The 19,969-nt window shown below is 51.9% G+C and overlaps 1 protein-coding gene and 1 long non-coding RNA gene across 2 annotated transcripts in view; one reads left to right on the forward strand and one right to left on the reverse strand.

Moving 5' to 3' along the window:
- LOC112412773 (uncharacterized) overlaps window positions 1-5,169 on the forward strand; it is an 8,340-nt gene extending 3,171 nt beyond the window's left edge. The window contains exons 2-3 of the long non-coding RNA XR_003005857.1: window positions 1,361-3,541; window positions 4,463-5,169. This is a non-coding gene — a long non-coding RNA (uncharacterized LOC112412773). The remainder of the gene's footprint in view (window positions 1-1,360; window positions 3,542-4,462) is intronic.
- The window catches only part of PLB1 (phospholipase B1), a 134,232-nt gene that overhangs the window by 24,948 nt on the left and 89,315 nt on the right, over window positions 1-19,969 (reverse strand). Inside the window, exons 35-46 of the mRNA XM_024764469.1 lie at window positions 18,276-18,319; window positions 17,453-17,561; window positions 16,040-16,091; window positions 15,235-15,315; window positions 14,643-14,708; window positions 13,449-13,549; window positions 12,381-12,462; window positions 11,605-11,709; window positions 10,459-10,554; window positions 9,838-9,909; window positions 3,521-3,586; window positions 295-355 (exon numbers count right to left, since the gene is read on the reverse strand). Of these exons, the coding sequence (XP_024620237.1) occupies window positions 295-355; window positions 3,521-3,586; window positions 9,838-9,909; window positions 10,459-10,554; window positions 11,605-11,709; window positions 12,381-12,462; window positions 13,449-13,549; window positions 14,643-14,708; window positions 15,235-15,315; window positions 16,040-16,091; window positions 17,453-17,561; window positions 18,276-18,319 (935 nt within the window). The remainder of the gene's footprint in view (window positions 1-294; window positions 356-3,520; window positions 3,587-9,837; window positions 9,910-10,458; window positions 10,555-11,604; window positions 11,710-12,380; window positions 12,463-13,448; window positions 13,550-14,642; window positions 14,709-15,234; window positions 15,316-16,039; window positions 16,092-17,452; window positions 17,562-18,275; window positions 18,320-19,969) is intronic.

Consider the following 19,969-nt stretch of genomic DNA (forward strand, 5'->3'; position numbering starts at 1 on the left):
TCATGAGCACGGGTAGAGAGGACCCCAATCCCTGACTATACCTACCTCACTGGGCAGGGAGGTCAGAAAGGCTGCCATTGGGACTAAGCCGAGAGGAGAAGTGTGGTTTGTGGAGAGCCTGGGAGCCCAGCAGTGCTGCAGCCTAGCTTGTCATGGGCTACCCGGATCAAGGTCTGCACTGCATGGGAATCAGCAAGACCTGCTCAAGGCTCCAAGGTGTGTTTGCAGGTTCTCCCAACAACCTGACACTTAACCAGGCCCTTGACTGAAGGGGGTGATGATGTTTATACTAACCTGACGTGGGGACACTGTTGGAAGGATTCCACTCCTCACACAGGAAGTCACTGCCCCAGTTCTAAATCAACAGGAGGAAAGACACAACACCCGACACTCACTGTGCAGGAAGGTTAGCTTCAGCCCAGGAAGAACTAGCTAAGGAATTCTTGGTGGAGGCTGGAATTATGTTACTGTAGGGGATCATGTGAGGCTAGAGCTGCGAGTTGTGGATGGAGTGAGAGGGGAATCAGAGAGGAGAAAATAGGTCTCTCCCCACCCGCCATGCACAAAACACACGATGTGTGGACACACTCATGCACACCCACAGTCTTTCCCACCTCAACTTATCTACACCCTTAAATGGAGCCCACAGTCATCCAAAGTAGGGGAGAAAACAGTGAAGGCGTGCAACAGGTGGTCTCCCAAAGGAACACAGACTTGGATGCCTGATAAGAGGTTCCATGTGGGTTTTGGTGGCGTCGTTTAACATGAAACTAATGGACACTAATGACAATGCTAGGACCAAAACAATAATTACAATATATATTTAGGACAGTAACGTGAAATTTTTACAACTGCAAAGTTTCTGGTTTCTGCATATCATTTCTGAATATGTGCATATCATTTCTTTTGGTGTATTTAACTTAATGGCCAAACAAATCCTTGTATGTATATAAATTAACGTCTATAACCTGGATACCTTCAGTCCAATTCTCTTGTCTCCGGAATATAGGGCACACTTGCCAGGCGCTGGAGGAGGGGATGGGGAGGGAAGCAGAGGGCGCAGAAGTTGGGGGAAAGACAGAGTCCCTTCCCTAGTGCAGACGCTTGCACGTGCCCAGAGGGGCCTGAGGGACAAGCCCAGTAGGGCTGAGTGCACAGTAGGGCTGCACACACAGGTGTTGTCCGGTTGACTGATTCTCTAGGCGTGTGGTTGCCAAAGGCTTTGGAAGCTTGTCTCTTTCATTTGGTCAGATGATGAGGCAGACATGCCTTGTTAAAACACTCCTCTCACAAGGGAGCAAAAATGAAACTTCCTTTAAATATTAGTTGCTTAATCTGATGTAATTTCGTTTATTCCAAGGAACTGCTCAATTCACCACACGGATGGAGTCCTTCTTCCGTGTGGGAGTTCTACTGAAATCAAGAACACGTTTGTGCGCAGATGACAAACATCTGGGGAAGGTGCGATTAAAAAAAAGTCTATAGCCGTGAGCACTTTAGAAACACCTCAGAGAACTGGTGAGCCAGAGACGAGCCCGTCCCATGCAGATGAACAGACCCAGGTTGGAAATGGAGCGCTCTCGTCTGTCCCAAGGGAAGAAGTGTACTTGGCACCCTACGCCAGGGCGCCTGGATCCCCTGCGGGTCTTGTTAAATGCAGACCCTGAGACAGCAGGACTGGTGCACTGCCTAAGACTCTGCATTTCTAACAAGTTCTCAAGTAATGTTGCTGTTGCCTGTCTGTGGCTAATTTAAATAGCAAGGTATTTTAAAAAAAGAAACAAATCCCACCACTTTCTAGGCCTGGGTTTTTAACTCTGCCAGCAACAGAAGCAAAGACACATGAGACTAAGATCCAAGAGGACAGGACCAGAGCCACTGTTTTCACCAGTGTATACCCAGCACTTTGCACAGTGCCTGTGCCATTTAGGTATCCAATAAATATACGCATGTTAGATAAATCAGTCAATGCCCAAGTGACAAGATGTAGCTGACATTTCAATTCTAATGGATTTTGTCAGTGGTTGGCCTGGGACACACCTCTGTTGGGCTAACATGAGCCTAAGAGAATTCAGAGAGGCTGGATGGCGGCATTACCACACGGCTTATATCCCAGCGCTTAGCACCTAACGGTCCTTCAATAATTTCAGGTGAGTTAGTCTCAGTGCTTCAGCTGGCTTATAAAAGGTCTTTCCTCAATCACTCCTGCTGCTCCCGAATCCATTTTCCACACTAGTCAGGGGGTCTTTAAAAGGGTGAAATAGATTACATCACCTTCTCCTAGAACCTCCGACAGTTTCCCACAGCGCTCCACCTGAAGTCCAACCTTCTTTCTTAGGGATTCAGGTTCCCTCAATTCAGGGTCCCTCAATAAACCCTCTGGTCTCATGACCTACTCTCTACCTCACTCACACACCCACAGCCACACTGACTTCTTTCTCTCATCAAATACACCCGACTCAGCCCCACTTCTGAGCCTTTGCACTCCCTGGTCCTGCCTGGGACTCTGGCTCTGGCTCTCCAGATAGCCGGCATCTTTTCATCATACACATCCCAGCTCAAATCTCTCCTCCTCAGAGAGGCCTGACGTGGTCTGCACGGCTCATGAGAACATGCCACCCTCCCTGCCCCATCTCACTTTCCTGCATCACCTTCCTCAGAGCTGTCTTCACTCTATGAAATGACTGTGCTTAGCTGTCTACTGGATGCCTCCTCTGGTAGACTGTAAGCTCCATGAGGGGTGGGACCCATCTGTCTGGTCCACTGCTCTATCTTCCTGAATCAGTGTCTGACACATAGTAGGTGCCCAGTCTGGAATGACCTCTAACTCCTGAGGGCAGGACCACGCGGACACTTCTCTGAACGGCCTCCGGCCCCTCGCGCAAGACTGGACAAACCATAGGTGCTCATCCGATACTGGTGGTTGATCCCTCGATCTGGTGGCCGACACGTGTGGTCTGGACCCGGCCGGTCCTGCAAGGCCGGGCGTGGTTCAGGATCCTTCAGGCCATCTCTGCAGTAGCTGCCCCTAAAGCCACGGGCCCTGAATCCTCAGAGCTAGAATGATTGACTTGAACCAGAATGATTGACTTGAACCAAACAAGCCCTGGAGACCCACCTGCATATGTGTCAGCTTCCTGCTGGGCCCAGCCCCTGGAATTGAGGTTCTTCCCCCTCAACTACAGGAAACTGACAGTACATCATACCCACTGCCTCCCCCTCATCTCTTCTTGAAAGGCTGAGCTGCCTCAGCAGAGATGTTTGTGCAAAGGTCAAAGACAACTGATCCACAGGCACTTCCTCTAGCTGGTTGCTGACATGAGGTAAACACTCGAGAACACGTTAGGACAATCCTGGGACTCTGCGGTTCAGGAGCCTTTTCTTCACATTCCAATTTCCAGTATGTAAGAGGGGTACGTTTCTGATGAAGCTAACTCTCGGAGACCCACACCACGCCCCGAGTCGCCGGGAGGTGGACATGGTTTGTCCCTGAGAGAGGCAGACGTGCGTCAGGGGTTACCTCAATGGATGGCTTCGTGGGGTATGTGTAGTTACTGTTCCGGGGGGTTCTCAGGAAGGGTTCATTCTAAGAGAGAAAAGAAACCACAGGGAGAGGTTATCTGACAGCCTGGAAGATTGCTTAGGAAACATTAAGTACTAACAATCCTGTCCTGTAGATTTATTTAACGTGATCTTCTGCATTTAAATAGAAAGAACCGTACAAACATAATTTCATTCATTCCCTAGAGGGTTTTACATAACAGCTTTGACAAGGGGTACACAATAGAAGGCCTAAAAAGGGTTCCGTACGTGTTCTATTCAGGGTTCTGCGCTTTTGTTTCCGCCCTGACAATTGAACATCTCCCTAATCCTCAGAATGAGTTTCTCTCCTTTGTCATTTCTCTGGCAAGAGATTCACATTATAGCACTTTTTTCTTCACCAACAAGTGTTATGATCATCAATGTATTTTAATATCTGTTGCTATTATTATTATTTTGCCTCCTTTGAATTATGTATCTTACCCCCTTTGGGTTGGCTTCACATACTCTGGTTGTGTTTTTTTTTCTCGTGAAACAGCCTCTTCTTTCCCTGCTCGCCTATTTATTTTACAGTCAGTTTCACACGTGCCCAGTCAAGAATCCAGGTCTATTCAGCTGTGGGTGATAAGTTAGTCGAAGAAGGAAGTAGACAAAGGAGAAACGGGGGAAAGCAGGTAATGAGAAAATGTGAAAATGACAGTGAAGCCATAAGAAGTTCATAAGCCAGAGATCAGGCCAAAGAGCCCAGGGCTGTCAACACCTTCACAAGACGTGCTGAGTGGGGTAGAAGGGCCATGGTCTGAAAATTTGGGAATAACATGGGAGTAAGTAGGAAGAACCGGAATGTTGGAGAAGAGGTCATTGGAGATCCGAACCAGGGGTTGAAAGCTGACTGCCCATCTGCTCTATTTTGGCCTGAAAGGTGCTTAAAAAGGAAGAGGAGGAAAAGAAGGGAGAGGAGAGAAGACCGACTCTGAATGCTTCCAGAAGGGGTGTGTGCCCTTCAGTTCTGGCCCTACCACCTCCTCTTGTCCCAGACCTGATCCCATCCACACAGTCGTGTTCCTGCCTGGCACCGCATCTGAGTTTGCAACCCCTGAATGCCCCCGCTCTACAGATGAGGAGCAACTGGGGGGCAGAGTGGAGGAGGGACCTGCTCCAGGTGGAGAGCTGGCAGTGAGTGCAGAGCCGGGCCCGACCCGTCAAGCCTCCTGACCAGCAGCGGCCTCCTTCCATTCCTCACGGGGAATTCCTCCTGATCGCGGGGGTCAGGTCCGAGAAAGACCCTGCTGGTCAGACAGAGGGATGAGGAAGAGAAGGTCTCAGCAGTCACCTTGGAGGATGAAGTCTAGGTACATGAAAGCCCTAGCCCTCAGCACAGACCCTGGCTCCCTGGGCAGTGCACGTCTCTCCTAACCTCCGAGTCTCGGCATTCCTAGCTGCAACACGATTCAGAGGGGGCACTCGGGGCCAAGGGCGGGAAGTGTGCCCTGGACCATCTGCAACAATGCAAGGAGACAGAGCTTACAGTGGCACGTCGCCCCGGCTAACGAGGCTTGTCTCTGGCCAATGCTATTGTGTCCCCTGAGCTTCACCATCAGACGAGGGCACTCTGGGAGCATCCTATAAATAAATGACCCACCTTCGTAGAGCCCCATGTGTTCAGAGCTCTGTTCTAGGCGCCAGAATGAGGGGAGGATACAGAGGCTTACAACCCAGTCAGGCAGAGGACATCAGAGGATAGCGAAGCATCAGAGGATAGCGCGTCCAGTAAGTGCAGTAACTGCTGAGGAACGGCTGCACGATCTGGGAATGTGTGGTCCTCAAAGACGAGACTCACTGGGAGGGGGGTCACTCGTTATCGTTCTCTCCCCACTTCACGGGAGCCCCGATGGGGCACAGGGCCTGGGGGCTGGAGCTAGTCTCAGAGTGGCTACCACAGGAAGAACCGGAGAGCAAAGACGCTCCCTGCCCTTCCAGACATGCTTAAAATCCAACTGGAGAGTCTATTCCATAACATGATCCAACGGTAGAGGGAGGGGCCGGAGAGGGGAGACTGAACTAAGGCGTCAGGGAGACACTGGAACGCGGTGGGGAGTGAGGCCAGAACGGGAACAATGAGAACAGGTCCAGGACAGTGGCAGACAGGTGGCCCGGGTGCCCTGGGCCTGTTTTACTGCCCGTTGACCGCACTGTGTCTGCATGAGTCAGACGGGGTTAAAGGCCTGGCGCTGAGCAGAGGGAAGAGGGAACCCATTTAGTCCGCTGGCTCTCCTAGGCTAGGTTGCTAACACCAGTAAGTAGAAAGCTAAGCCTACTGGAGGCCAGCACAAGGAAACGTTCTCCTAGTTAGAGCTGTGCAAAGATGGTGTGGCCTGCCGGTGGGCACAGCCCAGACAGCCACCTGATGTGAGTCAGCAGCGTGAGTCAGTGGTTTCGGGAAAAGGTCTTGTTCATCTTGGCAGTGTTACTAGGTGTAAAGTTCCGTGAAGGAGAGCTGGTTTTCTTCTGTTCTGTGCTGCTCGGACCAAACCAGGTGTGTACTGTCAGGGCCGGGCACCAACTTAAGGGGGGGGCCACGTTCCAAGGAGACATACCTACTACGTGAGGCAGGGTTTGGGACACTTGTCTGCGATAAATAGTCGAGGAAACTGAGGAGAAGACCCAGGGGAGGGTGGTAGTGGTAGAAGAGAGGAGGACATAACAGCAGTGCACGGAACACCCTCTGACATTTCTGTCCCACCTCATCCCAACCTCCCATCCTATCCCATCCCATCATCCCATCCCAAACGCGACCTACTAGGCTGATTTTACAACATATTAACAGGTAGCCACTTGGCTGTTAGAAAAGCACTGCCTTGAGAGTGTGGAAGTTTAAGTAGAAGCCATAGCCTCTAGTTGCCTTGGGAGGGATGTGGTAGAATAATTCAATTATTATATGAGAGATTGCCTCAACAGGACTCCAAGGCCCTCTGCACTGAGAACCTAAGGTTATAAAATTCTCTGTCGCTCTATGATGGGAAGCGTCAGGTGACCTTTAACACACAAAGTGTTGAGGACCTGAACTGGGGTGGTGGCAGTGGGAACGGAAAGGGCGCCAGCAGGAAAAGCGCTAGGAAGGATCCCATCAGACAGCGTGCCTGACGTTTCACACCTGCAGAACTGTGACAGCCACAACAACGTGGACAGAAATAGGAAGTCCTAAGGATCAGAGAGTTTGGGAAGACAGCTATTTCGTTCCTATGGACGTTGTTACTCAAACATCATTTTTTGAATGAATATGAGTTTGAGATGATGAGGAGGTCCGGGCAGGAATGGGAGATTTAGAAGTCCAAAGCATTCAAAAGACAATAGCCCCCATACGTAATTCAAAAGAGAAACACTGCTAAACAATAAAGGAAGTATAAGGGAATCCAACAAACCTCGGCTTTTTCTCAAGATGAAAGACTGGATGAAATAGCACTTGAAATTACTTCACTTTGTCTCTCCGTGTTTCCCCCTGGTTCCCCCATTCTGTGGGTGCCCTGATCATATATTTAATCTGCCTTCTGGGTAAGCTTACACCATAGGGGGCAACCAAGGGGGAAAGATCTCTTAAGGGTTAGAAATAGAGCTCAAGTTTGGGGAAAAAAAGTAAGAAATGACGACACAGGTTGGGGGATCCTAGGCAAAGACATTCAACGGGAAACCCTGGTAATGGACAGATCTCAGAGTGAGGGGACCTAAAGAAAGAGAAAAGAGAATAGGGCTGAGACATGGAAGTTGGAGAATGTCCACATTTTCGATGCTGGGAGAAAGGAAGGAGGGTCATTAAAAGAGATGAGAAGGGGCAGACGCTAGAAAACAGAACAATCAAGGTGGTTTTACATCCACGAATGCAAGGAGGAATAAATTCACGGAGGAGGTGGCTAACTCTGACAAACGCTTCTAGAGAGGGCAAGAAAAAGACCTGAAAAAGGACTCCGCTCACCTTTGGCCGATTTCTTCAAAGCTTGGGGAGGAGCCACAGCCAGCAGCCCTGGGTTAGGGAAGGAGTGGGCAGAGGCCATGAAGGCAGGAAGGGGACAACAGTCACAGTCCGCAGAGCAACTGATCAAAAGTTGGCCATAGGGCTTCCCTGGTGGCGCAGTGGTTGAGAGTCCACCTGCCGATGCAGGGGACGCGGGTTCCTGCCCCGGTCCGGGAAGATCCCACATGCCGCGGAGCGGCTGGGCCCGTGAGCCACGGCCGCTGAGCCTGCGCATCCGGAGCCTGTGCTCCGCAACGGGAGAGGCCACGACAGTGAGAGGCCCGCGTACCGCAAAAAAAAAAAAAAAAAAGTTGGCCATAAAATCCTGTGTGCAACCTTAAAGTCTAACAGAAATCCATGGAATACTGTTAAGTGCCCGACCTGGCTGGGCAGAATGCACTTGCAGTTGATCGGGGCTGGGGGAGGCACAGGCAGGAAGCTGAGAGAGCTCCCCAGTGCTTGCATCCGTCCCTGCCCCCTCCTCCCTGCTGGGTCCTGCCTGTGGCCTCTATGTTTAGACTCAGCTAGGATTAAGATATGTGATGCCTGGCCCCTGTCAGCTCACACTGAGTTGCTGGTGGACTTTTATATAGCTCCAAGGCACATGGGAGGGAGCAGATGGGACCTGAGGAATGCAGAATTCTACGTTGCCTGGTGCGCTGAAGTTGGGCTGGCCAACAGATGGATCCTTTTGGAATGTGCTCTGGGGTTGCCTGGCAACTGCTTCTCCCAGGCTGGGCTTCTACGGTTCCAGGAGGCTGGATTTGCTCTCCTCTGCTCACCAATGGCTCATTCAGGTTCTGTCCAGGAGGAGAAGCGGAGCCTGATGTGGCTTGAGAGTCTGGGTGAAGCAACAGCCTTTCGGGGCTCCTTGCCTGATCTGGGACTTTGAAGCCTATGGTGACAGGGCTCTACCTGTTCCAGTGCCTAGGCTCCAAGCTGGTACTTAACAGATATTTGTGAGGAGGAGAGCAAATGACGGCTCCCTGGAATGGGTTGTTATTACTTTTACTATTTAATGGAAGGGAACTTGGCAGATTGGAGAGGGTTTTCCATGGCTGATGTTCAGAATGGCCATATGGGTTCTGAAAATATTGAAATACTTACCCCCGTATGGCTTACAGCCACTGCTCTGAGTCCCCGAATGCCCCCACTACCCAGGTTGCCTGGTCCCTCCCCTAGAACCCGCTGTACATGGATCTAGCAATTAAAGGGTTTACACCTGGCACAGAGGGGCCCTCTAGGACCTTGCCCACATTGCACTGATTATTCCATCTTTTGACCATCTCCTTCGCTCCAAGCCCTGGACCCGGCATCTGAACCCTCTGCTACCACTGCCTTCACTCCTGCATCCCTTCTTCCCACCCTCCTGATGAAGCTGATGGGACACAAGACTGAGCCTGGGCCTGAGACTGGGGTGGGGAAGGCAGCAGACAGGGAGGGGTATACCAGGCAGGGCTGCCCACTGTCTCTGGAGCCCTGGCAGACACACGGGGGAGCTGCAGGTCCTCTCCCTGCTCAGCTGGGAGGGTGGGAGAGGGCGAAGCAGCCCAACCCAGGTGGGAAACCCAGCCTCCCAGACCGGGTCAGGCTCTCCTGCTTTCATCGCCTCTGAGGGCTCTCTGGCCTCAGCCTTATTTGGTTAAAGAGCCATAAGACAGGGGGCTAGAAGAGGGGGTTGAAGGCAATGGGCACATGTACCTGCCCCACTCCTGGGTCTGAAATCAGGTTTAACAACCACTTAGATCTTCCTCCTTAAAAGGAGCCCAGCCAGCCTCACTCCAGTCATGGCAAGGCCGGGCCTGCTTGTCCCTCCCCCACCTAGCTCCAGGGCTCTCCTCTCTGACCCTCTCCCTGCCGGACATTCCCGATCCAGGCTCGACGACCACTAACCACAGCTTCTGAGCCCAGCTGGCTTCTTGCTAGGCCTCCAACCTGCAGCCAGACCTTCCCAACTGCCCCACGTACCGCTGCTGAAATGAGTGGTCTTGCCACCTTCTGGCTTATTAACGCCACTTCTCAAGAATCCACATCCGTCACCCTGCTCGTCTCCCTCTACTGGGGCCAGGCCTCCTCTCCCACCTGCCTCTTCTAAAGACACAGGTGCTTCTGTACCTTCTTCTACCCCTCTCTGTTCTCCTCCACTTTCCTCCATCCTCCGAAGTCCGTCCTCTCCCAGTCAGGGGGCAAGATGGGCAAAGGGGAAGCTGTGGTGTGGGGTGAAGGGGATGGGTGGGGTCTGAGCTCTGGGTTTCTGGAGAGCAGCACAGCAGGCCCTCCCTCATTACCTGAGCAGGGCAGGGGAGGGGTATATCTGCCGTCAGGTCCAGGGTATCCGTTTTCTTTCCTAGTGGTTCAAGCTGATTGAGGAAGAAAAGAGAGACGTGCATGTACTAATTTGTTTCCACTGAAGTGAACATTCCCTGGCAGGGCATCCTGCAGTGGGGAGAGCTCGGATTTGAATTCAGGGGGTCTGGCTTCTACTCCTGGCACTGCCAGTTGCCAGCTGTGGGATACGGGGCAAGTTTCTTAGCTTCTGTAGGATTCAGCTTCCTCATAAACTCCCAAGACTTTTCTTGCAGGGCTGTTGAGAAGCTTAAATGAGATAACATGGCTTAAACTGCCTAGAACAGCTGCTGACACAGAAAATACTGAATAAACGTGAGGGTTCTGCCTTGCATTCACGTAAAGAGTCCTGCACCGCAGTTCAAAGCCCATAAGAGGGGAGGCAGTTGATCCCGGAATCATAAGGACTCCGTATTTTCAGTTCTATACAGACTTCCACAGATGCGCTGGCCACTGCTCCTCTGTATCTTGCTTGCAAAGGGAGGCCAGGAACAAGCTCCATTCTGGGGGGCTTTGCTCTAGACTAGAACCCCAGAGAACCAGGGACATCCCACTTATTTTACCATATTGACCCAAAGGGCTCTGGAGAGCTGGGAGTGGAATTTCTGATTTGGATGGAGGCAGTCTGGGGCGAAGAAGGACACATCCGGGCGCCCATCCTGAAGGAGAGAAACAGACGTCCTTAAGATCCCGTTGGTGCAGAGGGTGGATAGTGGGCCACAGCCGGTGGGCCTGACCCCTGGGGTTGACCTCTCAATGCCCTCCTCCCCCGAGGGTGCTCCCCGCCTGTGGCTTCCTAAGGCCCTGCTCACCTCGAGAGGGAGATCAGAGCAGTCCCACAGATCAATAGCCTTGAGTGACCCCAAACTCCTAATCTGCTTTCTGGTCCCACAATTCCCCTTATTTAATTTAAAAAGTGCTATATGTATTTTTAGGCACATGTATGTAACCCATGCCATGGTTGAGGGAATGAGATACTAGTCCCTGAGGAAGTCTTGGTCAGCCAGCTGGGAAAAGCTACTTCCCAGCCCTTGGCCAGCTGGTCCCCGTGACCTTGGTGGGGAGAAGAGGCCAAGCCTTGGGGCAGGCCTGGGCAAAGCCTAGGTGCTCAAAGCTTCCTCTGGCTTCCCTCCAGGTAGGCCAGGCCCTTGGGATGGAGGCCCAGGTAGAGAGAACTGAGTCCCCACCCTGGTCCATTCACAGAGCTCTTCTGCTCAGAGTGGAAGTGTCAAGTGGAGAGCAGAGCCAGGGGCGGAAACGGTACCCTCCGTTACAACTACAGTGTTGGCTGTGGGGCAGAAAGTAAATAGTCTGGAATTGGACGTGTTCAAATCTCACCTCTGTGCCTTATTTCCTGTATGAGTTTAGGGAAGATACTTCAAGTCTCTGAGCCTCTGTTATGTGGGGATGATAAAACTCACCTCAAAAGGCAGTTGTGAAGATTTAATGCGTGGTGCGCACAGTGCCTGGCACATAGTAGGTGCTCAATAAAATGGAGGCTGTGATGAGTAGTAATGGGAACATCTCACGTGGGACTGCCTCTGGGAATGCAGCTCTGATGTTCGGGGAAGCTGTACCCACCAGACCAGCAGCTGGAGAGCTGCCCGGGTCTGCCCCATTTATTTTCACTCTCACGGAAGCACTTGGCATTTCTGCCTTGAATTTTCTCCTCCCTTTGGCAGCCCTGTCAGGGAGGGCAGGGAGCCTACCGCCAGGATGGGGAGCTGGATGTTGTAGAAGAAGGGCTGCAGCACCACGGAGAAGTCCTCCCGCGTGTCGTAGCGACCTGACTCCACCAGCTCACGCATGCTGCTCTGGGGACACACACACGGGTGCCTTCTGCACAGGCCCTGGGGCTCCAGGTGCCCATTAGGGCAGGGGTGGGGGTGGGTGGGTAGTGTCCTTGTTCCCATCTCCCCCAACAGGTGGGCTGACTCAGTTCTTCCCTTGAGAACACAGACACACCTGATGGTAAATCTCTTTCCAGAGTATTGGATATGGGTTGTGCCACCTTTTGGTTTTGGTTTTAAGTGGACCGCAAGTTCTGAAGGGCCAGGCAGGAAGTCCCACAAGGAACAGAAAAACCTAGGGAGAGTCTCCAGAGGGCCCCCAGGCTCGGGACCTGCAACTCCCCATTCGTGCGTGGCCTGCCTGTTGGGGAGGTGGGAGGTTGGGGGGACAGCTGGGCCTCCAGGGCGCAGTGGAGGGAAAGGTAGTCCGATGGGGCACCTAGGGCTGCCGCCCTCTTCAGGCCAAGTGTCAGGGCTGAGCCACCAAGGACAGCTCAGCCATGAGGACTCCGCCACCTGGGTTCCTTTGGGATGACCCCAACTGGGCTGCCTGAGACACCTCAGCCAGGAAGTGGCCTGGAGGGTGATGTTACCCCTCAAAGCCTGAACAGCTCTTCCCTTCCCCGTGTGCCTCCCCCAGGGGGCTCTGGACTGGCGTGTTCATCGAGGGGGAGGAGAGACTTTCTTGGTCTTACCTGGTAGGCTCGGGTGACGGCCTCCAACCTGGCCAGCTCTTGGGAGCTCTCCCGCAGGGTCAGAACGCAGTTACACAAAATGCTGCACAGAGAGGGGGAGGCAGGGGGACCCAGAGCGGAAGCTTAGGTCAGAGACTGACTCTGCTGCGTGGGGCGAGGTGAGGCGCTCACCGGAGCCCGGGCTTAGGAGGCTCTGCCGCGTGTGCTCAGGGCAGGTTTCAGGCCTGACAGGGGAATGGACAAAGCCCCAAGGGTGTATGGATGGGCAGCCTCTCATGTTCACAGAGTACAAGTGTTGGACCACAGGCCCTGGGCCTGCAGCAAATTACGCTGAACACGTGAATTTGGACAATGAAAAGCCAACGTTCAGTGTTTAGAAATAAAGTACAGGTGCATGCTCTGGCTCTGGTGTTTCGGGGCCTCTGATACTCATGCCTCAGACATCTCCTGAGTTCACACTAGTGCCCCACTGTGTCCCCTTTTGTTTTGTTATGGATTATTTCACATCCATAAAATACACTTAATGTTAAAAAAGATATCTCTAGAGCACTCAGAATAGTACCTGGTGCACAGCAAAATTTTAAAAAGTATTTGTTAAATGAGTATGTGGACATAGAATGTAGGAAGAATAATAAAACACACACCTTGCACCTCTCACGCAGCTTAAGAAACAAAACGCTCCCAGCTAGAAGCTTCCTGTGTCCTTCCCCAATTCGCTTCTTCCCCACAAAGGTAAGGGAATCTTGGGGACCATTCCCTTGCTTTCCGTTACGCTTCCACCACCTGTGGACACGTCCCTATATGTTTCTCCTTCTCACAGGCTGGGCTGCACAGTCTCTGAGAACTAGTGTTTGTCCCAGCCCTAACCTCTTCCCCGTGGCTTCCCCGTATCACAGAGGTTCTCGCTGGTACCCTGAGGCTGGTAAGCGGGGGCCCTGGCTCCAACTTCCCAGAAGGAGGTGGTCCTGGCACAGACCCTGTTACAGACTTGCACATGTGGACGGACCAAGTCACAGAGACCCCGAGGAGTTCCCACCGCATGAGCCAGACCAGCAAGCACCCGCCTACCTGGCCTGCTGCACCGGGCACTTGTCGGGGTTCCCCAGGAACACGCGCCGCATGACGCGGGGGCTCATGAAGTCCACGAGGTTGACCAGCGCCCGGGGTACCTACGGGAGAGGCTTCAGATGAGACAGGGGCTGAGGGGCTTCTTTCACAAGCTGCCTTAGGGCCCCAAGAAGTGGGATCTGGCTCCGGAGTCCCTGAGTTGGGTTCTGGGAGGTGTCGACACAAGGTGACCACCTAGGGCCCTGCAGGCTGTGCCACCCACGTTGGCAGCAGCGTGAATGGGCCTCCTGGAGTGGGACAACGTGGCAGACCCGAGTCTAAATGCGGAGGGCTCAGCTCGTTCAGCCATCCGTTAGTGAACCCAAATCCGTTAGCTTTCTTTTTTTAAATTTGTTATTATTTTTTTTTAATCTTTTAAAAAAATTTATTTATTTTTGGCTGCGTTGGGTCTTCGTTGCTGCGTGTGGGCTTTCTCTAGTTGCGGCGAGTGGAGGCTACTCTTCGTTGCAGTGCACGGGCTTCTCATTGTGGTGGCTTCTCTTGTCGCGGAGCATGGGCTCTACCTGCGCGGGCTTCAGTAGCTGCGGCACGTGGGCTCAGTAGTCGTGGCGCACGGGCTTAGCTGCTCCGCGGCATGTGGGATCTTCCCAGACCAGGGCTTGAACCTGTGTCTCCCGCACTGGCAGGTGGATTCTTAACCACTGCGCCACCAGGGAAGCCCCAAATCCGTTAGGCAGGTGCCCCGTTTGCCAGGACATTAGCCCTTGACTGTCTCCTTCCAGCCCGACCTGGGCTAACTCTGCTGAGCAGGCCCAGAGTCTTGGCAACCCATAGAAGCATCTGGTAGTCAGAGCGCCCCCTCCTGGGCAGCTGGAAAGGCTTGTCCATGCCAGGGGGTGGGGAGACCAGAGAGGGGCCTACTGTAGACACTGCCTGCCACTCAGAGAGCGGTGCCCAGCTTGGGAGCCGCCCAGCTGCCTCCACCAGGGAATGTCCCAGGTAGAGGTGGGGGGACTGCCTTCCCTTCTTCAAGCCTGAGACCCTCGGGGCTGATTCCAAATAGAATGAGGCTTCCTTGGGGGGAAGCCCCAAACTCTGGAAAGGGCAGGAGCCCACGTCCTCGTCTGTCTCCTTCAGGGGAGGGGGCATTTCACAGCTTGAGCTGTGTCCAGCTTGTGGGAGCCCGCCACTCACCTCTCTGTGCAGGATGTCCAGGGCATTTCGGAGATGGTCAAAAAAGTTGGCTGCAGAATACAGATTCTGGGAAGAGAAAGGATGGAGAGGAGGAGCTGGTTAGGGGGATAGGGCAGTCTCCCCACCCGGCTCCAGCCCCAAGGCCTCGTTCTCCCTCGGCATCCAACTGTGACCAGCTCGTCATGTCAGAATCTGAGATGAACAGCTGGCTACTCGCTGTCGCCAAAGATGGGCCAGACGGAAGACCGGAACCTTCAGCCAGAGCTTTAAGCTCAGGAGCAGAATGTGTCTAGTACCCCTTTCAAGGGCTTGGGCTTTACGGCTGCTTCTCTTTCTGAATTCTCAGGAGCTGTAAGAAACGGGAATAGAAGTACTGTATATCTGATGCCAGCTGGGACATGGCGGGGGGAGCCAGAAATGCGAGGGTTCGGGGGGCAAGAAGTGTGTGTGCACGCGTGTGAATCGCGTGTGCGTGTGTGCGCACACACACACAGGTGTAGGTGGACAATTCTAGGGACTGTTCTCAGATAGGACCTCCAAGGCTTACAGGTCAAATCAAGGGCGATGAGTAGGCCTGGCCCGCCCCCATTACCGAATCCGTGCAGTAGTCACATAAGTCACTGCCTCCAATCAACACCGTGATGACCTTCCAGTCCTCGTGGAAATTTACTCTCTGTACAGAGGGAGGAAAATGCCTGATGATCTCCAACAAATAAAAACACCACAGCTCTAGGAAATCCATTCAACCCTCTAAAACTTCCTTGCCCTCTTGAAATAACAGCATCAGAATCTCAGAGCTGACAGAACTTCAGAGGTTTGTTTATAGACCACAGATCCTTAGCATCAGGAGGGATTTTCAAGGTCATTGTGATCAGCAACATACCTCCCCCCCAGCTGACGTAACCTCCTGAGGGCCTTCGACAGGGGCTGCCCTGCTGCTGCTTGAATACCTCTAGTGACAGGAGGCTCACTGGTTTCATGGCAGACAATTCCATTTGGGGACTTTAGTGGGTCAGAAAGTTAGTGTTTAAAAATAACCATAGGGCTTCGTTGGCGACACAGTGGTTAAGAATCCGCCTGCCAGTGCAGGGGACACGGGTTCGAGCCCTGGTCCAGGAAGATCCCACATGCCATGGAGCAACTAAGCCCATGCGCCACAACTACTGAGCCTGTGCTCTATAGCCCGCGAGCCACAACTACTGAAGCCCACGTGCCTAGAGCCTGTGTTCTGCAACAAGAGAAGTCACGACCATGAGAATCCCACGCACCGCGGAGAAGAGTAGCCCCCGCCGCTCACCACAACTAGAGAGAGCGGGCGCACGGCAACGAAGACCCGAGGCAGCCAAAAAGAAAAAAGAAGAAAAAGCAATGTAAAAGTAACCAAAAATCTGACTCACATGGTCATCTTTCATCTTCTGTATCAGAGTCTGGACTTGGCTTGAAAGTTCCCTGAGGAGGAGAGGAAATCAGTCCTGTTGAGGAACAGCGCCCAGACCTTTCATCCTAAAGGGCTTGAACTGGAGGTTTCTATGGCATTAACCCCTCCCCCGCACCACGAGCTGGCAGAGACCCTGAGGCTCAGGACAAGAAGCTACTTGCCTCTCCTGGAGAGTTCTTACAACAAATAACCATTTGCAAAGCCAGTCGTGTGTTTGTCCTAAAGCAACGGGCAAGGGTACTGACAATTACATTTGTTACGCATGGTCTCCTTTCTAGGACTCCACATGCAAAGGGTCTTTAAGGATTCCATGCTAGGAAACCGTTCATCTCCTTTGAAGGACTGGTGTGGATTCTGAAATTAGATCTAGGAAAGTTTTGGCATGCTTCCTCTTTTTACCCTGGCTGCCAGGAAGCTGAGAGTTTGATGCTTAGACCCAAGAATCGTAAGAAGGCTCATACTGACACAGTTGCTTCTTCCCCTCCTCCCCCCACCAGAGGCTGTGATTTTTCTCTCTCATGTATATGTTGTGTCATTTTTGGTAAACTTAGCTACACTTTTCTTTTAGAAAGAGGTGGGGGAATAAATATACACCGTACAAACACTTGGGTTTAGAATTCATGGAAAGACTAGACCTCAGGCATCCCCAGCTCCTCACCAGTTTAGGTCCCTGTTATAGTGTGAGATGGATCCACAGAATGCTCATCTCCTGGCACCTGCTGGTGGGTCCATCTGTCCCCAGCCGTTTCTACTACTAAGAAGGGTCTTCCCAGGCTGGGCCAGGAGCAAGGAGACCCGGGTGGCTGAGGCTTCTAGGAGCAGGGTGAGGGGCCTCCTTGGACGATCAGCCCGGGAGGCTGAGCAGTTGGCTCCAGCTGCCTCTGGCTTCTCAGCTGCATTTCCTGTAGCTCCATAGCAGGAGCAGGGACAGGACAAGACTTACTGCCCCTCTAAGTAGCCTCTAAGGCTGGAGATCCTGGCTTGCCCATCCGTTTGCTTGGTACTCCCTGATCTTTTGGGGGAATTACCACTTGTGAGGTGCTGTAGAGAGTACCATTATGCCATGGTAAGTTTTAAACATTGGCTAAGGTGGGTCGTTAGTTGAACGATTAGAACATGCTACGCAGGAAAGCAAGGCCAGGAGTTCAGGCTCTAGGAGCACGGCCTCTGTCCAAGATCCAGCCCTCCAGCCTCCCTGCGGCCTTGGTCACGGGGCAGCCACAGAAGAGAGTGGCCAAGAACTTCTCAAGTCATTGCTGCAAATGGATAAATGTCCCCTTGGCACTCAGAGGTCAGAATTACAACCTTAAAGGGGACTACAGGCCTCCCACTCCCTACCTGACAGGCCCCCTCCCCTCCCCAAATGCCATACTTAGCCTTTGTTCCAGGAACAGCCTGATTGAGGAAGGCGTTTGTGTCACTGGCGTTGCCTGTGCCCACTGCATAGCCTGTGAGATTTCCGTTAAACTTCCGAAGGATATCTGGAAGGGGAAGGGTGCACAGGACACAGAGGGCTTAGGATGGAAGGCAGAGTGTGCTCCTAAGAGGAGTTGGGGCCTCAAGCGACTTGATGACAGGCTGGGCCAAGACAACAAGAGCCTCTCAGTTTTTCTTTTCTTTCTTTCTTTCTTGTTTTTTTTTTTTTTTTGCAGTACGCGGGCCTCTCACTGTTGTGGCCTCTCCCGTTGCGGAGCACAGGCTCCGGACGCACAGGCTCAGCGGCCATGGCTCACGGGCCCAGCCGCTCCGCGGCATGTGGGATCTTCCCGGACCGGGGCGCAAACCCGCATCCCCTGCATCGGCAGGCGGACTCCCAGCCACTGTGCCACCAGGGAAGCCCTCTTTCTTTCTTTTTTTATAGTTTACAATGCAGCAAATACTCACTGTCCCATTTGACTATCTCCACACTCTCTGGGCCAGTTGAGGAGATCTGAGGCTCAGAATGTTTAGTAACTTGGCCCAGGTCACCCGGCCAGCACACAGAAGGGTCAGGGCTCGAACCCAGGTCTCCGGAATCCAAACACAGAGTTTATTCCATCCCCTTCAGCCACCTGTCCACAGGCCTCTCCTCTCATTTCAATGACAGTCCATAAGGAAGATGTTATTCCCTCCTTTCTTAGCTGAGAGGCACTTTCAGGAAGCCTGGGGGTCAGATGGACCCAGAGGACAACCTCAAGCCACTGGTGGTTACTTACTCGGTAAGGTGGTCACATTCTCCAGGCAGCTGTCCCCTCCTGCACTGTAGAGTGAACAAAGCCAACGAGAGAGATTGAATCAATACATAGGCTTTACAAAAAAGTGCCCCCAGCTTTTAACAAATGCCCATGCCATCAGTACCTGTCAGATGTGCCAGAGACATCTCTTTGTGTTTGAGGGATTCTGAGAATATTTGAATTCCCCGAGGAGTTGGTTCCCCCAAATTCAGGATTTGAAGCTGAAAGATGGCTGCTGCTTTTCTTCAGCAAATCAGGAGGGAGTGCACTCAGCTGAGTATATACTATGAGCTCAGCCATGAACCAGATGCTCTACATTAGTTATCTCAAATCTACAGACAAGCTTGTGATGAACATGAACTATCTCTGGTTTACAGAGTAGGAAGCTGAGGCGCACAGGGGTTAATCAACTTTCTAAAGGAAACTCAAAACCATAAAGGTAACTAAAACCAGCTTGAGCTGGAAACCTTTAGAAAATGGATAAGCTCTTCTTTGCCCAGTGGTCAGGTAAATCCCGCTGGAAGGTTCGGGGGATGGCCTCTCACTGCCTTCCAATGCCCGATCTCATTTCATCTCATCTCATCTGGTTTTATGGCCCTCAATCTAACTTCAAGAGACACAAAGTTTCATTGCCTTTCATGCATTTAAATTGAATACGTGGGGGAGGCAAGGAGAAAAGTATTTCTATTTGAAAAAAGTCCAATGTTCAGATGTATTGTATTTACTGTTATTTTTCTTCTGTGTCTCCTTCTTTCTTCCCTCCTCAGTCCCAGCATATCAGCCCAGGTCAAGAGATTTTGAGAACACAGTGTTAGCATTCAGCCCACCAGTAGAACCTTCCAAAGGACAGGCCACGAATCAAAGTCTTGGCTATTCTTCATTCAAGGGAAGGCTTGGAATGAAGTTGACTATTTCACACTATGGTGGTCAGGGGCTTAAGTCAAAGGTTCAAGAACCTCAAGTGGTGGAGAGAAAAAGAAGCCAGGTAAGCCCTACCTTTCTATCTCACTCAGGAATCTCTCTCCTACCTCCATCCAATGTCTGAACTTAACTTGGCCTTTGGTCGGGCATTTTTTTTTAAGCTTCGGATCCTTTCCCAACTCTGTATGAAGCTACTACTTTAGCTGATTCCTGATCCTTCCTTCTCTGGACTAAAAGCACTTAATCAGAACACTTTTCACTTGGCAGGAAATTACAAAGCCATATACCTCCTCCAGTCACTGTGTTCTAACTCTGCCTCCTTTTCTCCTTCAGTCAACATATAAACACGGAGATATACGTAAACACACACACATCAAGTACATTCTAATTTCTTGTCTAAAACCATCTTTGTTCTAAAACAAGTGAGGTAGCTGATCAAGACCAACAGGCTACAGAAATCTCTCTGAGCCCGTTTCCAGGAGAAAAGAGAGAATTATACAAATAAATATGGAGGAACAAAAATATGAAAGCCCTCGTTCTGATCAGAACTGTGTGAAACACGAAAGAAAACAGACCCCTATGAAACAGCTAGTTTACACGAGACCCTTCAGATTAATGTAATTTGTATGACACCATGAGCTCAAAGGCTGGGCTTTGCTCCCCAGTCACCCACAGTGTTCAGAGAAATGCAGAGAAGATGCTTGATAACATCTATTGGAGGAGTTTCAATAACATGAGACTGACCTCCTAATTCA

This window comes from Neophocaena asiaeorientalis, unplaced genomic scaffold, assembly GCF_003031525.2.
Source record: "Neophocaena asiaeorientalis asiaeorientalis breed wild unplaced genomic scaffold, Neophocaena_asiaeorientalis_V1.1 scaffold345, whole genome shotgun sequence".
Classification (NCBI taxonomy): domain Eukaryota; kingdom Metazoa; phylum Chordata; class Mammalia; order Artiodactyla; family Phocoenidae; genus Neophocaena; species Neophocaena asiaeorientalis.